Raw genomic sequence first — 22625 nt, 5'->3', positions numbered from 1 at the left:
TCTTAGTGCACATTGAAATTAATGGGCAGCTTTCATTTTAAAACATTAGAAAAAGATCATTTATATAGTGAAAAAATCCGTATAATGTGAAAACATCCACTAAACAATTTTTTTAATGTACTGAGGGTGATAATCAAAATATTAGGAAGGGCGTGGTATTGCTGTGTCAGAATGGGTGGCAACTCAGCATAATTGCCCTGGCTGTACTATTTACAGCTGAACTAAGTAACAACCTTGAACCTGGCTGAGAGAGTTTGGGTTGCGCCTGCAAATCTTCAGCCATTTCCTGTCTTTTAGTAGCTAGTCCCTGTTTAACCAGCAGCTTTGTTTTTGATTTTTTTTTTTCCCCTCCATTCCTGTTTCAGGAAAGCACATCTCCCAAAAACCACACCACCTCTCAAGGACCTGAATATCCACACATCCTTTGGGTCCTTATATCATAAAACATGTAAGTTTTCAACATGCCCAAATGCCAGTAAACATTATCTATTCAAATATACGTGCTCCAATAAAATAGAGCAGGTTCCCTGGTGGCGCAGTGGTTGAGAGTCCACCTGCTGATGCGGGGGACACGGGTTCGTGCCCCGGTCCGGGAAGATCCCACATGCCACGGAGCAGCTGGGCCCGTGAGCCATGGCTGCTGAGCCTGTGCGTCCAGAGCCTGTGCTCCGCAACGGGAGAGGCCACGGCAGTGAGAGGCCCGCGTACCGCAAAAAAAAACAAACAAAAAACCAAAAAAAATTAGAGCATCTCCAAAATGAACATTAAACACGAAGGTCTTTATTGCAGTACACCAGAATATACCTTTTTTGTTGTTCCTTCAAAATGTGTTTCAAAACATCAGTTTTGCTAAATAAAATAATAGATGTCTGACATCTATAGATGTCAGATAATTGGGCTCAGGAGGAATAGACGGGGAGAGAATTTTCACAGAAGTTCAGCATTCTCGGCTTTCATAGCTTGTGATAAAACCTTAATCACTCTGCTTTCCAGCTGCAAAATTAGTAGATTATGTAACCAAAATAAGGAACATTCTTATTGCACCAAAGTGTTTCACAAAGGGTTACTAATTAATCTGCACAAAATCCTTTCAACTAAGGATCACCCCCAAGTTTATGTAAGAGGTGTTAAGGGTTGGAATCGTGACCCCCCCCCCCCAACCCAGGTTCAGATGGCACAAAGAATTCCACTTCCCATATTTCTGTAATTCAACTTCAGTGTGTGTGTGTGTTTTTTTAATGACAAACCCTCATCCTGCCTCCCCAGGTGTCCTGTTATATTTCTCAGAGGCTTCACAGAGCCTGTGCCTTGGAAATTGAGTGGTAACGGCCAAGACTTGGAAGGATGGATCATAGGTCATTCATCCGTTGAGGTTGTCTCTTCCCGTCAGGCTGCCTATCCCAGCTCCTGTTTCTTGGCATCTTTCCCAAGTTCATCTCCCTGAGAGCTCTGGGTTCCTCCCTCTTGAGTCTAGTCACCCCCTGTAGACTTCCAGAGCTCCATAAATGGGAAGTATCTTCCTTCTCTGTTCGAGTGTTTCCAGCTGAGGCCTTCGTTGAATCTTCTCAGTGTTTTCTTGGAAACAACTTGTGCTTTTGGAAGCAATTAGTTGGGAGAACAACTTTAACTTTCCCTTCTGCCTCCTCCTTCCCTGTATCAGGGAATCACAGAGCTAGTGAAAGGGGGATATTCAGGGGAAACAAACCAAGTTTAAAATGTTAACAGTAGCCACAGAGGTGAAGATGCCTTTCAGTCTTGTCACCGGCAGCTAGGACAAGAATTTGGAGGCTCACTGAGGCCTAGCCAGTGCTTCCTGTATGCATCAATAATCCTGCAGCAGAATTACTTTGGGAAGTTAAAAAGAAAAAAAAAAAAAAAGCAAGCAGTTCTGGGCCTGGTGCCTGGAATTTATGGTGCAGCGGGACCAGGGGATCAGCGTTTCTGCCTAGCTCCCCCAGATGGTCAGATATGTAGCCAAGTGTGGCAACTAGTGCCCTAAATCTGATGTTCATTAATTCCACACATATTGCTTTGAGTGTCAGCTGTGGGCCAAGCACTGCAGTAGGCTTTGGGCATATAGTGGGGTGCATGGAAATGGCTAGGCAGGCAGTGCGTGCAGCAGAACTTATCTCCATGTGAAGAAGAGCGTCTCTCTTAAGAGGATTTTTGCTATTGTTATTCTATTCTTTTCTCCCCTGTGACTGTATATCCAGAGACCTCAAATTCCTGGCCTATAGGCCACATCATGTCTACAGGCAAGTTTTGTTAGGCCAGCCCCCTGTTAAAAAAGGAATTGCCAACATGAAAAATAAAAAGACATGAGCAGCTATTTCCTAAAACTGAAAAGCAGCCGTCCCTTTTTACAGCTGCTTCTCAGCAGCTCCGTGCCATCCCCACCTGGCACTATCACTAACTTAAATGTTCTGGTTCTCATGAGGATATTAAGAAAATTGTGTATGTGTTTATGAAAACTGTGACTTGTTTTTGTTATTTTGAAATGTGAGGGTGCAATGAACAGAACTTGTTGTGGATCTATAAAATGAAATGTGTCTTCATATGTCCATACGGTGGGACTTCCTTTGGAGGGTCTAGAGAAGCAGGAAATAAGCAGAATCTGTGTTCTGAACAAACCAGAAATCTTACAAGTCCATTCCCAGAAGCATATGTATTATAAATGTATTCCTCCAGGTAGAATTCTAGGTGCTGAAGAAACAGCACCTGGTATTCAGGGTTGGACCTTCACCTACAAATCCCCATGTAGCTTTTTGGTTAAATTCACTTCCATCTCCTAAATCAAACTATGTGGGGAAATGAAACCACAGTGATGACTGTTGCGTGAACTGAACTATATCAACTCTTAGCGGAAGCTCCAAATCTTCACTAAGGTCTTCAAGCTTTTCCTGCCAGTAGTTACAAATGCTTCCCTAGTATTTCCCATGTGGCATGCATAGAAATGTTAATATCTGTGTGGCACATCTAGGTAGACAAGGGAGGCTTCTTGTGGCCAGAGGCAGCCTGTGTACCCAGAGCTGAGGAAATCTCCATTAGGCGCACAGTCTTTGGGACCTTCTAAACTTTGCTTGCAAAGTTTTGGTTCTTAGACCAGAGGTCATTACTGGATGAATGAGAACCATCTCATTGAATAAAATGGAATACTTTCCACATAACAGAGATCTCCTACTCTGAAAACTGAGGGGGATGCATCCTTTCCTTTGTTGTCGCACTTCCCCCAATGGAAAGATAAAACAAAATTTAAAAAAATGTATTCCTGATCAGAAAAAATATTGAAATGTTTTTAATAATGAAGTGTTGTATATTTCTCAAGGAGCAACAGAGTGATCAGTTATGCTTTTCCTAATTTTAAGCAGTCGCATGCATTTTGGTCAGAGGTTTCAAGATGGATTGTATCTAAATTGCAGACATGTTTTGTTTGGTCAACACAAATGTTTTGGTGTTGTGGTTTTAAATAGTTGCTTGCTAACATTTGAAAACTAGGAAATCTTATCTAAAGCTCTGTGGGTCTGGGCCTCTCATTGCACCATTAGACAGCCCCTGAGGCTAAGATGGGCACATGCACTCCTGTTCTCAGACTCCACCCTTCCTTATGGTGTTATGTCATTACATTCCAGATTATTCCGTACAGGCAGTCAACTTGTGGTTTATGGGTTTCATCCGAACCGTTATTTATTTGTTTGATAACAAATAGAGGTTTGTTGCAGTGGGGGAGGGGGCCCGGGGTACTTTTCCTTTCTGTCTCCTCAGCTGAAATTGATACTGTGGATATAAATTCAAGCTGCTATCACAGTTTGCTTCAATTTATATTTACACGTCTGTGTTGATAGAGTGGATGTTTTATATACCTAGATACAGCCCCTAATAGGTGTGAATGCTAAGCAGATAACTATGCACAGCCACAATTAGCGTTTCCTAAAGGTGTCAAAATCACTCCATTCATTGTGATAAAGCAACTTGAAAAAACACAGTCAAGCAGCACAAGCGTTTAAAAAAAAAGATGTAAGCAGTCCATAAGGTGTTAGTGTCTGTTTAAAATGAGTTAGAGACCTATGTTTGAGTTAGTACTTTAAGTCTTTGATTTGTCTCCAGTGAAGGTACCAGTTATATTTAATTTCTTTGAAAATAGAGCAGTAACTTTCAGATCTTGGACACCAAGGAGCTGGCTCATCATATACTCACAATCATATTTAATTCTTACAATAAACCAATTACGTACGTACTTAACCACCCCCATTTTACAGATGCAAAATTCAAAGGCAAAAGAGATTTAAGTAACAACTTGCCCAAGGTTATACAGCTGCGTGTGTCTATACATACACATATACACATACATATATATTTATGCCATATATATGAATACACACACATATACACACATACTGTGTTCATTCTGCCTCTCATGTTTTTAAACTATTTTTGACCGCCATTCATAGTAAGAAATACCAGTTATTTCAGGTCTTAATGCTTAATATGTTGTCCTTCCATAGTATCATTGTAGAAACCAGTCCTAACCCTTGTTTAAATTGAGTACATTTTGATCATTTATGTTCTATTCAATTTTAGTCTAGTCTAGTCTGTTCTCTCATTTGCTCCCGTAACAAACACACAAACAAATTTTTTAAAAAACCCTATTCATAGCCCTCTAAATGGGACATAACCTAAAGTTTGAAAAACACTGACTTAGAAGTTACATGTCAGGGAAGCTCTTTCTGGTGGAGTATGTGAGAGAGAATGAAGAGGCCACAATACAGGGGAATTTGCCATCCAGTAATTCATGGAGACATATATTTGTCTCTCTTTTCATGTTTTACTTACATCAGAAAGATCTTTGTTTTATTTTACAATAAATATAATTCTTCAAAACTCCATATTAAAAATTACACGGAGATGTTCATGTATGCAAATTATACCTTAAATAACTAAAAAATAATAATCAGGTGGGAAATGGGGTGAGTGGAGCTATAAAAAAACAAGAATGGCAGATTTTTGGTATTTGTTGTAGTTGCTGGTGGGTATATGAGTGTTCATTACCCTATAGTGTTTACTTTGTATGTGATTGGGGTTTTTCGTAACAAAAACTTATTTTGAAAAAGTAGGTGGGGACTTCCCTGGTGGCGCAGTGGTTGAGAGTCCGCCTGCCGATGCAGGGGACACGGGTTCGTGCCCCGGTCCGGGAAGATCCCACGTGCCGCGGAGCAGCTGGGCCCGTGAGCCATGGCCGCTGAGCCTGCGCGTCTGGAGCCTGTGCTCCGCAACGGGAGAGGCCACGGCAGTGAGAGGCCCGCGTACCGCAAAAAAAAAAAAAAAAAAAGTAGGTGGGTCACCATGGTCTTTTATTCTGTTTTCCCACAAGGCTCATGGTTGAATGAGAGCAGGACCCTATAGGTTGAAGTGTGACCTTTATTCTGTAAAGTTGTGAACAGTAAGTAGCCAGGCTGGACAGAATCTGGTTTTAGGGTCTTCTGATACCAAATTGCTCTGAAGTGAGGCTTCTTATTCCAACATAATTGACATTCCGGGTTGGATAATTGTCTGTTGTGGGGAATTGTCCTTTGCACTGTTGAATTATAATGGCCTCTGCCCCCGGCCTCCATTCTCTAGATGACTGTGGAACATCCACACCCCTCCACTCCGTAGCTGTGACAACAGAAAACCTCCTCAGACATGGACAAATGTCCCCTGGTTGAGAACCGCTGCCCTAGAGTCTGAACCTATCGCCTCACCTTGTGTATATGTCTAGCTGAGCTTTGAACAGAGATACAAAGCTTCAGAGAACCACATTCTACCTGTGTCTTAGGGTAAATGAAGAATAGATTAGGCAGAATCATCACAACTAGGGATTGATTCAGTAATACCAGACTCAGGCAAGGCCACCTGTGTGAAACTGGGCATGGTTAACTCTTCTCTACGTTAGTTACCTCATCTGTAAAATGGGGATGGTGACAGTTTCTTCTTTGTGACATTACATGTGTTTTTAAAGCACCTAGAATCTTGCTTGGTACACAGTAAGTACTTAGGGTTTGCTGTTATTACCTACCGAGAACTTGTTGTTGTGGAATTGTGGTTTAACTAGTTGGGGGATAAGGGGAGTCTCTGGAGCAGTGTAGTAATATCATGTTTAGTTGTTAGTGTTCCTCAACATATCTCAGTGCTTAGAATGTTTAATCTGAGTCTGCTGTCGGAGTAGGAAATGGGGTGGGTTCTAGAGCGCCTGAAAATGGTGAAACTATGGTTTCTAAGTTAATTTACCTCACAAAAATAAAAATAAAATGGGAAGACAGGACATGCTGAGCATCTCATGCTCTGTGACCCTCTGGAGACACTAATAAAGAGCCACAGAGACCAGCCTGAGATGCTCCAGAAACTGTCTCCACCTGAGAGTTCACCTTTTCTCTTTTAGTCATTGAATAGCGGGGAATCATCATTGCTCTTTCCTTTTTAAGATATATCGATACTTTGAATCTTGCTCATGTGATTATGGCTGAGGCAGAGTCGTTACCATGCAAGTTCACTCTGGGAAGATTGTCTCCACTCGTAAAATGTACCTTTTGTTTCCCATGTTTTAAATTCTTCCCCTCAGTCTATAAATATGCTCAAGAATTTTCCAACTTAGAAATATCCCTCATTGACTCTCTATCGACCTGCCACCCATCTCTAACCACAGTCCCATCTCTTTCGTTCTGAATTATTGAAAGAGTAGCTGATTTTAGCCGTTTCCATTCCTCGCCCTCTATTCACACTTCTACCCACCACAATGAGTCTGATGCTTCCCAAGCACTGGCCATGATGACATCACGAAAGGCATTTGCAGGCCTTGATTTGCCGCCTCTCTTTCTCTTTTTTCCCCCTCTAGCTTTCCTTCTTGTTCTTTGTTGCCCTCTTTCTCTCTTTATTTCTACCCTTTTTTTTTTTAAGTAGCCTTATTGAGGTAAAAGTTACATACCATAAAATGCACTCACATTAGTGTACAACTCAACGATTTTAGTAAATTCACAGAGTTGTGTGACTATTCCCACGACTCAATTTTAGAATACTTCCATCACCCTAGAAAGAACCCTCCTGCCTGTTTTCAGTCACTCCCTGTTCCCACTCCCAGCCTCAAGCAATCTGTTTCTTTCCGTGATCTCCAGCACGCCCTTGCAAAACTAAGCACTCCGCATGCACCCTTAGCTTTCATAACCCAGTCACGCATGAGTTGCTTTGGACCTCTAGGCATGTTCCTTTTCTGTCATCCTCAAGGATTTGATCTTCCTCTGCTCACACCCTGCACACTGGGCTTCTCCATCTTTTTGTCTCAGCCCACTGTCTCTGGATTTTCTGTGAGTCATTTCACTCACTCCCATGAATTACCTCTGGTGCTAGGTTTTGCCGTTGCGGTTACATTTCCCCATACCTTTCTCCTTACCTTTCTCCTAGGTTAGCCCTCCCTTTTAAGAATGACCTCAGATGCCACCTATACTATAGAGTCTTCCCATTTTCTAACCACCATTCCTATTCTTTCTCTATAACTATACCTTAAAGAAATGTAGTTCATGAGCTATGACCCTCAAGCAACTTTGTTGTCTCTCTTTGTCCCCTTATGTTCTTTCTGTGAATTTCTTTTCTTAGCTCCTCTTCTGCCCCTGGAAGAAAACCCCAGTAGCCCTGTCCAATCCATATTTGGTGATGCTTAAGTATCTGACATAATTTCATTCCAAAAATTAGAATATTCTGTCCTGTTTAATAGCTACAATTTAGAACTTGATTTAAAGATAAAACTAATCTCCCTCCCTACTGCTTCGCTGCTGCAGAGGGGAAGTCTGCGATCAGAGAAAGAATGCTTTGGCTTCTTTTCTCACCTAGTATGTCTACATCTCCTCCCCCTAACTTGCTGTTTCTAGTTCTGATTACTGTGTTGCAAAGGAAGAGAAGAGGGGGCAGCACGTTTCACCTGATTAATTCCGTTGTTGTGATTTAGGATCATGGCACTTTGGACTTACCGGGAGTGTAGAACTGGTGTTTTCTTTCAGTGGTTCTGTCCTTAGATGCCCTGCCTTTCCTGTGGAAGGTCTTCCCCTGCCCCACCCTGCTGATTCTCTTGCTCTGGGTGATTGACAGCTGCATCCCCCCAGGCACTCCCAGGTGGGTGTCTGGCTCACAGAACACACCATGCATTCTGTACCCGTAATGTCTCTGAGGATCCATCTCCTTCATAAATTGCAATCTTCTATTCTGCTTAGCCTACTCTTTTTCCTTAGTGTGATCCTAGACCCCTGCATCCCTCAAAATGCAGCTCTCTGTGGTCTCCTTATAGCATGTCCCTGCTCAGTGGGTTTAAACGAAACCCTCCTCCCTCCCCCTGCGTGGGTAGAACTCATCAGAATTCTCTCGGAAGAAGCTTTTCTCAAATCCTCTACTGAGGCTCCAGACATCTCTGATGTGAGCAAGGGTTTCAGAGCCAGACAAATGGCTTTGCAGTATCTCCTTTGAAAATTTGTTCCTCATCCTGTTCTGACACCTCCCTCACCTTTAGGGTATAACACTGCTATGTCTTGGAGGCTGAAGAAGGAACTTCCTGTTAACATCCTATTACAGACCTCTCTCCTCTGGTCCAGAAGCTTGTTTTAAAATGTTTCTGGGTCAGTTTGCTTCTTGAGAGTTTAAGTACCTGGAGGTCAAAGATGATGATTTATTTTAAAATATTGTCTCTGTGCTTGTACCTGACATGCAGTAGGCACTCAGGAAATGTGAGTTTTCTCACCAAGATCATTCTCCTTTATCCAAAATTACAAGTAAAAAAAAAAACAAAGAAAGTATGGCCTTGCTTAGTGTGCACAACCAGACTACCTGCTGAGTACTGCTTCGTCCTGGCCAAAAAGCACTTTTTAGCCCTTTTCAACCTCTTGACCCCTTTCTACTTGACCCTCACAACAAAATTATTTACATAGTTTTGAACCTGTTGTCTTGTTACAAATGGAGATTTTTTTCCCCCTTTTTCAAAATGTTTGGTAATGTTTTGAGAAATCAATATGTGGCCATCGTAGAAAATTTAAAATATATAATTGAATGTAGAGAGAAAAGTAGTTTACCTGGTTTCTGTTTCGAAATACACAGTTCCCCTTCGCAGAGACAACTGCTTTCTCCAGTTCTCGAATATTCTTTCAAATTCTTTGCGCTCATAAATGTATATAAGTGTATATTTTTTGACTCCGTACGAAAGGCATCATACTTTTCACACATTGTGCTGTATCTTATGTTCGTGGCTTAGTGTATCTTTGAGATTTCTTGATTTAATCCCAAACAGAGTTGCTGCATTCTTCTTAATTCTTGCTTGCAATAGGGATGGTACGTTATCACAGTGTATATGCTTGAAATCAAAGCAGAAGGGTTATTTATTTAAATAGTCCAGTACTTTCCCTTTATAAAAGAAATTTAATTTGTGAAAAATGTAATGAATTTAACTGAAATTTAATGCAGTATCAGTTACAGAACTAGTTTCAGTTGTCAACTGTATTAATACAAACCTTTAAAAGTATATAAATGATCAGAAGAAAAACAAATATTGTATATTAACGCATATATGTGGAATCTGAAAAAATTGGTATAGATGATCTTATTTACAAAGCATAAATAGAGACACAGAGGTAGAGAACAAACGTATGGATACCAAGGGGGAAGGAGGGCGTGGGCGTGGGATGAATTGGGGGATTGGGATTGACATATATACACTATTGATGCTGTGTATAAAATAGATCACTAATGAGAACCTACTGTATAGCAGAGGGAACTCTACTCAGTGCTCTGTGGTGACCTAAATGGGAAGGAAATCCAAAAAAGGGGGGATATATTTATACGTATAGCTGATTCACTTTGCTGTACAGTAGAAACTAACACAACATTGTAAAGCAACTATACTCCAATAAAAAGTTAAAAAATAAATAAATAAAAATGTATAAAAGATCAGGTTATACTTTATGGTTCCCTAACAATCTGACTGCATAAACATTCCATTTGCTACATATCGTGTGAAAAATAATTGAAAATACAGAGGTTCTGTCTTTATCTATCTTGGGTAAATGTCTTAACCCATGTGTGTCTTTGTTTCTTTATCTGAAAAATGGGGGTGATAATAGAATGAAGTGGGTTAATGTATGAAACAATATCTGGGAAATAACAAACAATAAAAGGTAATGATATCACAGTTCATTTTCCTTTCTAATATTTGGAATATTGTCTTTGTAGAAAAGCATTTGCATCATATGGTGTTTTTTTTTAAAATAAATTTATTTATTTAATTAATTTATTTTTGGCTGCATTGGGTCTTCATTGCTGTGCGCAGGCTTTCTCTAGATGTGGCGAGCGGGGGCTACTCTTTGTTGGGGTGCGCAGGCTTCTCACTGCGGTGGCTTCTCTTCTTGCAGAGCATGGGCTCTAGGCGTGCGGGCTTCAGTAGTTATGGCATGAGGGCTCAGTAGTTGTGGTGCACGGGCTTAGTTGCTCCACGGCACGTGGGATCTTCCCGGACCAGGGCTCAATCCCGTGTCCCCTGCATTGGCAGGCGGATTCCTAACCACTGCACCACCAGGGAAGTCCCTGCATCGTATGGTTTTTAAGGTATTTTTAAATTCTAAATAAATATATAGTGGCAAGGAATGTTGTGATGTAGGCTTAAGAAAGTTACATGGCTCCTCATTACCATATCATGAGGTCTATAGTAATTTCCCATTCAGTAAGAAAGGAAGAAAACCCATGCATCATTTATAATTATGGAAATTTGTCTTTGTTCATTTTGTTCCTTGTTTAAGTTAGAAAATGTCAAGGATAAGTATATAGCAGAATTTGTTTATCGTTTAGTTTTCTAGTTATCATTAAATGTGGTAGGACCCAAAAGTCCAAGTCCCAGGGCAGGGTTCTTTTCACTGGAAGAATTAAATTAAAAAAAAAAATCCCCACAAGAGCACCTTCGTTCTGACTACCTTGGAAAAGCATTGGACAGTGTCAGTCGTTTTTTTTAAGGATGAAGATTCCATTAGAAGATGCTGCAACTTTTCAAAACTTGGACCTGCTCCAAAACACAACATGCTTCAAGGGTTGTTCTTGCATGCCAAGTGGTAGTCACCTATGATTGGAGAGATGTTTGTAAAAACATTGTGCCCTGGAAATGGCCACGTTTAGTTTGAGGCTTAAAGGAAAGCAAGAGAATTGAAGTAAACCCTCTGTCAAGTATACTTAGAAATAAGGACATTTTGTCTAATATTTTGAAGCAAGAAACCGGTTGGCATGATTTTGTAGCTGTGTCTTTTCTCTTCACCTTGCAGTTGCATGAAATTAGTGGAACCAACTGAAAAATGGAATTGCAATTTTTTCTGAAGTGGTATCAGTGAAACTCTCTTTGAGTTGAGGACCTCTTGAGTTGCCAGAGAAGACCTCGTTGAGTTGAGGACAAAGTAAAAAGAGGCTCTGAAATCAACATAAGGTGCCTCAGGGTGTTCTGGCAGTATTTTTATATAGCTGGTTCATCGACCGCAATGTATGCCCCAAAAGAGGTCTGATTCGCTTTGCTACTGCCTTTGTACTCTGATTGCTAAAAGATCAAAAGAAAAAAATTAACTGGATGTCAGAGATGAGATGCTACTCCATACCGAAAACAGGTTCATGATTTCAACCTATTTATCAAGCTTTTCAACAGTGACCTTCTCAGGAACAATTATTTTTCAACATAATTTTTTTCTTTTCAATCTGCATAATTTATACTTAATTCCATTTTGATGAAGTCGTCCTTAATTTCTGCATGAACAAAGAAAGAAGAAATAAATCTCCAAATACACACATATATATATACACCCACACACATATGTATATAATATATACACCCATATAGAGGTACACACACATGTAATAGCTATGTAAAAGAAATTATTTTCCAGTGTAATAAAACAAATTGTGTACAAAACAAAAGTTAGCTTATGTCAGTCTATCTGTATTTGGAGTAGAGAGGTAAGAGGGTCCATAGATTTGGCTGATTTCTCAAAAACGACCTTAACCTACAAAAGGTTATGAATCACTGTTGTTTTGCAGATTGTAGTCTAGTTGGAGAGAAAAGCCATAGTCTCTGTAACTATAATGGGAGGTGTTGAAAGTGCTGAGGGTTGGAGGAAGGACTACAAAGGGCTGTATGTGTCCTCAAGAGCATGAGATAAATGGCTTCTAGCTGGCATTCGCCTTATTTGTTGATTGTGCTACTGTAAATACAGAACTGTTAGTGTGAAGGTCACATCAACCTGGGCACATTATATTCTCCTCTCTTCTTAGCTGCGGAACACTTATGAACTGTAGGGAGGATGTGTGTGGAGTTGTCAAGAATGTTGGACTTTGAGCCCAGTATTCATGTGAATTTCATCCCGTCTGTTCAGTTTAAGCAGGAAAGAGGTATAGTATGCAGAGTAGATCAACTACATTTCTGGAAGACGTGCAGATCCTGAATGAATGATTATGAATGAAAACAAAGTGGGTGTGTGAAGCCTGATTTCTGAACTGGCAGGATGTGCAGTCTTATCAAGTGTTAAACTCATTTATTCATTGACTACCATGGTGTTATGTTGTATGCCACCTTAGTGAGCTAATTTCTCTACAAGACTGAAAATACAACACCATAGGCATCAAACTTTTATGCATTAATGATTAAATATTTTTCTCTACTAAAAGGCTCTAATCTGCTCAAGGTTTTTTGTGGTTTTTTTTGGTACAGGTTGGGAATAATGTATATTCATGAATAGATTTTGTGTCTCAAATATCAGAGTTGGAGGTGAGTTTTTTTTGGATGTGAGAGATGTGTTCAGCAATCCTCTCAACAAATTGCTGTAGGGTTTGTCTCTTTGAAAAGGAGAATGCGCCTTAGGTACCTGTTACTCTGATATAAATGAAGTCAAATCATTCTCACACCTCAACTTTCCACCGCATAAAGAAGCTTAACTCTGAGCATTTGCCAAGACTGCATTCAGAGCTGTGTAGTATATTCAGTATAAATATATATCAGTATTTCATGATCCACAAGCTTAGTAGCACATTTGTAAAGTGTATGACAAAAGCCACAAATGATCTCTTCTTTTAAAGCAACTGGGAACAACTATTTAGAGCATTTTTTGTTTTAAGTCCAAGGTCTAGCATTTTTAGCTGAGTTGACATTAAGAATAGATAGTACAGTTGTTAATGTATACTAAATTTGGGGGCTTTTTAAAGACCACCATGAGAAATGTGTTGTGAATTTATTAAGCTTTAACCCCTAGAAGCAAATGTCTATTAGCAGAGAAAATTCTAAAGGGTATCTATTTTTTTCTTTGATTTAAAACATTCCTGTGAATAGTAGAATATTTTTATTGTAGCAGATGACATTTTGATTCATATCTGTCTTGCTTCAGTAGCTTCATTTGTATTTATTTTAACTTGGTGATTTCAGAAGTGATACGAGCTTTTATATGACCTTTCTCTCTGTGACAATACTAGGCAACACTGAGAAGTCAGGTCGCAACTGTATTAATTACCTTCATTATTTATAAAGTCAGTGCCCTACTTTAGCATTGATTAAAAATGAGCAACATAATTTTTAAAAATAGTATTCCTAAGTGAAGTTTCTTTTTATCTTTGAACTTTATACAGTGTGTGCCTGTGTGTATGTGTATGTGTGTGAACCAATATAAGAATATTGGAATATACATATTTCTTCTCTTAAATTAGATAGTTTGGTTAATATTGTCTAGCATCTGACTTCTGTGAATTTGAAGGCAAGAACAAAATTGGTGTGTTGCAAAATGTGTTGTCTTTTTATCCTTTTAAGCCTGATACAGATTATAATATTGTCTGATTTGAATGTTCATTGTAAATCTGATCCTGTCAACTCCTGGTTAAAATTGTACTGCGTTTTCAAAGGGCTTTATCCTGGTACTAATATTCTTAGCCAGGCATAGAAGCTTGACCCCTATTATACATCTGCAGTCTCATTTCACACCACAGTGAACTTGGCCATCTGCATTCTATCTCATCAATCTTCTTTCTGTTCGTACAATAAGCCATGAACACTGAAGCCACAGGGCCTTTTGCATATTCTATTCTTTACGCCCAGGGGTGATTGCCAAAATATTTAACCAGCAGTAGGAACATGGGCACTGATCAATCAGAAGTGACATGGGCTAGAGCAGAATTCTGGAAACCCCCTTTAGAGCCAGTCACTAATTTTTAGGTGGTACGTCTAGTTGGTGGGGTGGGGTTCTCGGCCAGCCTGGGAGACAGGGTGGTTAATTGATAGGAGAGGGTCCAGACAGTGGCTACTCACCAGCCTGTTTACCAACTCAAGGCCATACCAAGTCTTTGTCTATACCTGGAAAATTTCTTCCTTTTCTCATCCTGCAAAACATACACACATCTGGTTATGTCATCTCTTCTTTTCTTCCATTTCACTGCAGTTCTTCAGAGGAGCTTCTCCTGACCTTCCTGATGAGGGTTGTTCTCATTGAGATTTTCACTAGAAACTCCTATCCCTTCATTGTACCTTTCACAGTGGTCAGTTTACATATACTTTGTAAGTAATTGAATCATATATCAGTCCCATTAGTTTGTATATTCCATGAGGGCAGGGATCATCAATTATCTGAGAACCCCATCTTCATCTTCCTCCAGAATTAAAATTCTAGCACCTAATAGGAGCTTAATAAATATTTATTGAATGAATGAATTTTCAAAACGACTTTAGGACTTCTTTGAACATACTTATACTTTGCAAATGTAGCTGATATGCGTGTTAGTTGTGGGATGCATTCTTGGGAAGATAACTTTTTTTTTTTAATTTACCATCTACTTAATGCCTTCTTATACATTTTTCTGAAATAATTTTCAAGTGGTGGCTAGATCCCATGCTGTGGCTTATCTTTTCTTTCCGTAGAAATGCTTCTCACTCACTTGATGACCAGTGAAATGGTTTAATCTCCCAAATTGACTTATTCATTCTTCTTAAAGCTCAGCAAGAAAAATTACTTAAAAGCCTAAAATGATGTACAGGGTGTTAGAAACATTGCAGCAACCAGTGGTGGAAAAGCTGTGGTCCTGCTTTCAAAGATGTATCAGTCTAGTAATTTTCTCCTTTTCCTACTTACAAGTGTTTATAATATTTTCTTTTCCCGTTGCAGTATTAGAACATAGACCATATGTTTTGTTCTCTGTATGACATAGAGCAAAGCCTCACACATTTATATGGATGCATTTTAATGATTGTGATGATGTTACTACAGGATCTGCTGCTAAAGTTTGTCCGTTCTTCTTGAAAATTCCAACAACCTGTTCTTTTTAAATCTATTATTTTGTTATTACCAAATTCTTTATAAGTCCATTTAATGGATAGCTTTAACTCCTCAAAGAATGAAATACTAGTTTGATAATGTTTTACTCCTCAAGGCTTTCCTGTGTTTGAGACTTAACCGTTGTCCCCAGCCTTTAATATACCTTGCAACTGCTCCCTAACTTTTTATGAATATTTGACATTTCATGTATCATATTACTGCATTTAATGTTTCCAACGCCTTTTATGAATAATTGTCATTGTATTTTATTTGAAGAGTTTAAAAAAGTTTTTTGCTTTTCTACTGTGTATATGTGTGTGTATGTCATTCTTCTCATGATTTCTGGACTACGGTTTCCTCACGTGCATGATTAGAAGGAAGTTATGGTGGTTATGGCTGTCATATTTAAGTGTAATCTACAATGATTTAAGTTATTATTCAACTTAGTAATTGAAAATAATTATGGATACAAAATGTCTTACTGATTAATCAGGAAAAAGGAAGGCAGGCTAGGTATCTGAAAGCCTTTGGTCCAAGTGGGGGAAATCAACCACTGGAAAGGCTTGAGAAGTAATTATTGAATGAAGTAGAATGTGTGTCCTTCCTTGTATACTTAAATAATTTCATGATTTTGGCCATAAGTCTCCTGGGACTGAATGCTATTGAAAATAGCTTCAAAATGTCTCAGTTTCATATGCACAGTGTGACAGACACCACGTGTGACTCTTGCCATTATCACTTCAGTGCACACATCACTTCCACTTGCCACCAAATGCATTGTTTGAGTGGACATAATGTTTTGTTTTGTTTTTTTTTTTGCCTCTGAAGCCATTTTGCTGTCCCTGTGAGAGGCTAGAAGTGCTATATCATTAATACTCCCTGAAAATAGCCTCCAAACGATGACTCATGGGAGTTGGCGTATAAATACCCCAGATCCCTTGCCCCTTGGCAAGGATAACTGGACAACTGAAGCATAACTCTGGGATTACTCTGAGGCATACGTTCTACACAGGCTGGACTTCCAGAGTTTCCCCAAAAGGAATAAGCTGTACTTAGACACAGGGGTTGATGGGTTCATATCTTACCCTTTATCAGCTGCCTTCCTTTCCCTCTCTTACTTTGCCAGGTCCTGACTGTTTTTGTCATTCACCTCTCAAGTAAACTGCTTGCACTTGAATTCATTTTGCAGTGGTTGCATTAAGGGGAAACTAAACTAAGACACTTGCAATTTGTAGTAATGGGGACAGTTAGAAATGGTCACAGATCCCATGATGGTGTAAGTCGCCAACCTGCAGTTCCTAGAGGAGTAGTTCTCAATTGTATTTCCACCTGTTTCAGAGTCCCATGGGCCAAGTCAGAGTTATGCCGAAATCCCAGAATTCTAGCCATTCCACCACTTACTCCCCTCGCCTTCCCCAAGAATGTGTATTATATTGCAAGTGAACAAGAGCAGCATTACTATAGGAATAACTGATTTAATATATTATTTTAAGTATGTAACTTGCAAGATGTCATATTTTCACACTTGAAATTATTATTATTTGGAACACACTTAATTCTAATTGAATATATCCCATCACATGGCAGGATCCCATAGTTAAGAACTACTGAGATTTCTCCCATTTGCTTAGCAACAGCTAAGACAGCCCAGTCCATAGCAGCTACTGACTGAGAGTTGTACAGCTCTGCTAAAATGGCTGACATTAAAGTCATTCATTTCCCTGTGTGGAACCAGCTGAGTTTTAGCAATCGAAAAAAGTTTCTCTGATTTTAAGTGTGTGCATCCAGCCTACTTGATCATTAACCATGCAGTTTAGGTAGTTTCAAATGGCCATTGAAAATGACACAGGGTATTCACACAATTATTTACTCTCAGCCAGCACATTCAAGTTTATGAAAATTCAGGACAGCAAAAAATAAAGTGGTTTCATTTGCAAGATTCTCATACTGAACAATTTTCATCATTAACATTGTTGTAACATCTTTATTGGAGTATAATTGCTTTACAATGGTGTGTTAGTTTCTGCTTTATAACAAAGTGAATCAGTTATACATATACATATGTCCCCATATCTCTTCCCTCTTGCATCTCCCTCCCTCCCACCCTTCCTATCCCACCCCTCTAGGTGGTCACAAACCACCTAGCTGATCTCCCTGTGCTATGCGGCTACTTCCCACTAGCTATCTATTTTACGTTTGGTAGTGTATATATGTCCATGCCTCTCTCTCACTTTGTCACAGCTTACCCTTTCCCCTCCCCATATCCTCAAGTCCATGCTCTAGTAGGTCTGTGTCTTTATTCCCGTCTTACCCCTGGGTTCTTCATGACATTTTTTTTTCTTAGATTCCATATATATGTGTTAGCATACGGTATTTGTCTTTCTCTTTCTGACTTACTTCACTCTGTATGACAGACTCTAGGTCCGTCCACCTCACTACAAATAACTCAATAACGTTTCTTTTTATGGCTGAGTAATATCCCATTGTATATATGTGCCACATCTTCTTTATCCATTCATCTGTCGATGGACACTTAGGTTGCTTCCATGTCCTGGCTATTGTAAATAGAGCTGCAATGACCATTTTGGTACATGACTCTTTTTGAATTATGGTTTTCTCAGGGTATATGCCCAGTAGTGGGATTGCTGGGTCATATGGTAGTTCTATTTGTAGTTTTTTAAGGAACCTCCATACTGTTCTCCATAGTGGCTGTATCAATTCACATTCCCACCAGCGGTGCAAGAGTGTTCCCTTTTTTCCACACCCTCTCCAGCATTTATTGTTTCTGGATTTTTTGATGATGGCCATTCTGACCGGTGTGAGATGATATCTCATTGTAGTTTTGATTTTCATTTCTCTAATGATTAACATCATTAGCATTTTTTAAATTCCACATATGTAATTGAGGGCTTTCTGCAATTGTTTCTGAAAAAACAGGCTTAAAATGAACACTGATAATGTTATTTATAACTTACATGCCTATGAGGGATTCAGAGACTATGAAAAGCAGTGTTTCAAGATATCAAATCTGCTGATTTGACTCTTAGTTTAACCAAAAATATTATCATGAGAGAAAATGAGAAAAATTACAATTTCAGGGTGATATTTTACATGTTGTAATTACTATCTAGCAAAAGTTTCAATACTTAATATACTAATATTTAATATTTTAGTATTGTCAAACATTTCTAATTTCGTGACGCCTCTCTGTCTGCCTATCAGTTACATAAAGAGTTTTTTAAGTATCTACATATCATACATCTTTTTTGCACCAAAAAAGATTAATTTCATTTGGGGATTTTGAGTGGTTGAGAGTGGTACAGTTTTATGAAAAGAAGAAAATCTATGTTTTAAAGCAATTCATTTTTTCAAGTCTGACTTCTTTGTATATTTATTTTACAGATTAAAGGATTCACCTGAAGACACAGCATTCTATTCATCAGAGACTGGACAAGAGTTACTCTTGCTTTTGGCAATTAAAGATGATGTTGTCATGGAAACAGTTGATCCTGCTTTCATTCATTGGCTGCCTAGGAGGTAACAATAAGCTATATCTTCTAAACTGAAGTTAGAACTATACTTGAGTCATTTGTTAAATAATTTTTTAAAGTTGAACTAATCCTCCCTCCACAAGTCTTTTTTTTGTCCCAGAAAGGAAATTCTAATTTTCTCTTCTGATAACTGGGTTCTCATTGTGCTCCCTAATGTTTGCAGACCATTATATTTTCATTACAAATATAATGGCATTTAATATCAGGGACCTAGTAAGAACCTGCTGTATAAAAAATAAAATAAAATTCAAATAAAAAAAAGAATAGATACATGGGTACAAAAAATATTACGGATCTACTGTAGTGTTATGAATATAACAATTAATCAGAATTTGAGAATGTTAATTCATGACTTTGTTACCAAAATGGCTAAATCTTGTAATCTGTAGTGTAAAGGGAAAATACAGATTTTAAAGAATATCAGTATTTTCATATCTAATCTTAAAAACAATACTATTTTTCTTTCAGCAAATAACTTATTTAAGGGACCAAAAATAAGGATAGAATTTTTATTTGTTAATATTGAAAATTTGAAGTTTAGAACAAAACAGAAAGAAAAAGGAATAATTCTCATATATTCACCATACAAAAGCAACTCTTAAAAATCATTTGATGGGCTTCCCTGGTGGCACAGTGGTTGAGAGTCCGCCTGCTGATGCAGGGGACTCGGGTTCGTGCCCCGGTCCGGGAAGATCCCACATGCCGCGGAGCGGCTGGGCCCGTGAGCCATGGCCACTGAGCCTGCGCGTCCAGAGCCTGTGCTCCTCAACGGGAGAGGCCGCAGCAGTGAGAGGCCTGCGTACCGCAAAAAAAAAAAAAAAAAAAAAAAATCATTTGATGCATTTCCTTTTTGTTCATTTTGTTTCATTTTCTTGAACAGGGGAAGAGTAAGACAAGGATTTTTTTAAAATGAAGTAATGTGTACAACGATTAGTTTTTTGCTTTATTTTATTGTATTTTATTTTTTTATTGGGGTATAGTTGTTTTACAATGTTGTGTTAGTTTCTACTGTACAGCAAAGTTGAGTTCCCTGTGCTGTACAGCAGTTTCTCATTAGTTATCTGTTTTATACATATTAGTGTATATACTGTCAGTCCCAGGCTCCCAATTCATCCCACCCACCCTTTCCCCCCTTGGGGTCCATACGTTTGTTCTCTACGTCTGTGTCTCTATTTCTGCCTTGCAAACAGGTTCATCTGTACCATTTTTCTAGATTCCACATACAGGCGTTAATATCCGATGTTTTTCTCTTTTTGACTTACTTCACTCTGTATGACCATCTCTAGGTCCATCCACATGTCTACACATGACCCAATTTTGTTCCATTTTATGGCTGAGTAATACTTCATTGTATATATGGACCACATCTTCTTTATCCGTTTGTCTGTCAGTGGCCATTTAGGTTGCTTCCATGACCTGGCTATTGTAAATAGTGCTGCAGTGAACATTGGGGTGCATGTGTCTTTTTGAATTATGGTTTTCTCTGAGTATATGCCCAGTAGTGGGATTGCTGGGTCATATGGTAATTCTATTTGTAGTTTTTAAGGAACCTCCATACTATTCTCCATAGTGACTGTATCATTTTACATTCCCACCAACAGTGCAGGAGGGTTCCCTTTTCTCCCTACCCTCTCCAGCATTTATTGTTTGTAGATTTTTTGATGATGGCCATTCTGACCGGTGTGAGGTGATATCTCATTGTAGTTTTGATTTGCATTTCTCTAATGATTAGTGATGTTGAGCATCTTTTCATGTGGCTCTTGACCATCTGTATGTCTTCCTTGGAGAAATGTCTATTTAGGTCTCCCATCCGTTTTTTGATTGGGTTGTTTTTTTGATATTGAGCTGCATGAGTTGTTTTTATATTTTGGAGATTAATCCTTTGTCCGTTGATTTGTTTGCAAAGTTTTCTTTCTTTTTATTATAAAAACACTCCAGCACCTAAAGGGTTGAAAGAATAGTACAATAAGTACCTATATATGCACAATTTAGATTTAACTATTGTACCATTTACTGTACTTGTTCTATATATATACATATGTGTGTGTATTTTCCATTCGTTGTTTGATTGACTACACCATTTGAAAGTAAGTTACAGAAGTTATCACCTCTTACCTCTAAAAATTTCAGCATCCATCTGAGAAGACGACCTACCTTCTAGACAAACACAAGTGCTTTATGATACCTAAGGAAAGTAGCAAAAAAAAAGTAGCTTGTCATTTTTCTTTTCTAAGAGGAGGAAATTGGTATGGAACGAGGCCAAATGCATTGTCAGGTAGAACATATGTTATTTGAGAACATGTTTATATTGGAGTAAACTTCCAAGCCCTTATCTCAAACTTAAACATTCTTGAAGTATTTAAATGATATTCAAACCTCCAACTTTTAAAATAAAGTTTTTTTAAACAGGTTTTCCGCTGTGATGCCTCAATTTTGTTTCCTAAAACATTTTCTTTCCTACTAATCTAGCACTGAGGAAAAAAGGAGTAATTATTTATAAATTTCTACTGTTTTAAATAGTTTTTGGAGAAAGACCAATACAGATATCAAAATAAATCTTTTTTTGGATTATTTTCATTTACAAAACTTTAAATTTGAGTTCCTTTGTACAACGAGAAAATGAATACACTACAGCAGTATTATTATTCGCAGTATCAACTTGCATAGAAATAACCTTGAACTTCTACAATTAGTTGGAAACTTTTACAATTAGTATTATTATTCGCAATATCAACTTTCATAGAAATAACCTTGAACTTTTACGATTAGTTGGAAACAGGTAGATATACTCAGAAAGTAGAAGTATAGCTAAAGAAAATGAGATCAGTATTTTAAAGGTTTAAAATTTTGAGTTGTAATTTTACACTGTGTGCAAATTGTATTGCTTGTTTTCAATATTTTTTAGAAATGTTTTACAGACTTATGAACGAATTTACGAGAAAGCAGTATCCATTTTATTAAAATATTAAGACATTACAAAATTTAAAGGTCAACTTGATTTTCTGGGTATGTTGGTAAAAAAGCTATAAAGGTTGGTAAAGGAGAACTGGACTAATTGATATATGATAAATTATATGTAGGGTATTACTTAGAGAATTGGTAATCTTTATAATTATAGTATGGAGAAGAATTTGTCTCTAATTTTCTAAAGAGTATTGATTGCGTACAGTTCTTTATCTACTGAATATTGGTACTCGTTTTGGATTTACATAAAATTTAGATTAAAAAGCCAGCTTGTGAGTGTGATATTCTCTTAACCAATATTGGGTCATTTTTTAAGTATTAAAGTTAAAATCTGTTCATGAGGTACGGAAGATCTCTAGATAAATGCCAAGTAAAAACATGTTATGTGAATTCAGTTGTGTAGAGTAGAGTTTATCCAAAGACGTAAACTCAATAAATATAGCAAATGTTTGATAATTTGTGTTTTCTGTTTTCTCAGATTTAAGCTTTTTGTTATCCATTATTTTCTGCATTTTTAAAACTGTTTCCTTCTGTTGTTCTGTCTCTGCTTGTTTCTCTCTGTAGCAAAGGGGCAAATAGTAATTTTTGGCTGGGAATTTTTCCGAAGGTGAATTTAATCGTGTTTTTCCTCCAAAACACCAGGCTGCATTCATTCTTTTAAAAATATTTATTAAGCATCTGTTATGTGCCATACATTGTTTCCAGTGAAGAAAATGGACAGAGATCTGTGTCCCTGTGGGGTTTATATTCCATCATGTTAGGGTAGAAAATGATATTGATTTAGTAG

The 22625-nt window shown here is 38.1% G+C and overlaps 1 protein-coding gene across 1 annotated transcript in view; it reads left to right on the top strand.

Annotated features, from left to right (window-relative positions):
- CNTN3 (contactin 3) overlaps positions 1-22625 on the top strand; it is a 323792-nt gene that overhangs the window by 65565 nt on the left and 235602 nt on the right. Inside the window, exon 2 of the mRNA XM_060022922.1 lies at positions 18726-18860. Coding sequence (XP_059878905.1) covers positions 18806-18860 — 55 coding nt within the window. The 5' untranslated portion in view covers positions 18726-18805. The remainder of the gene's footprint in view (positions 1-18725; positions 18861-22625) is intronic.

Source organism: Delphinus delphis, chromosome 10, assembly GCF_949987515.2.
Source record: "Delphinus delphis chromosome 10, mDelDel1.2, whole genome shotgun sequence".
NCBI lineage: Eukaryota > Metazoa > Chordata > Mammalia > Artiodactyla > Delphinidae > Delphinus > Delphinus delphis.
This window is presented reverse-complemented; position numbering and strand designations above follow the sequence as displayed.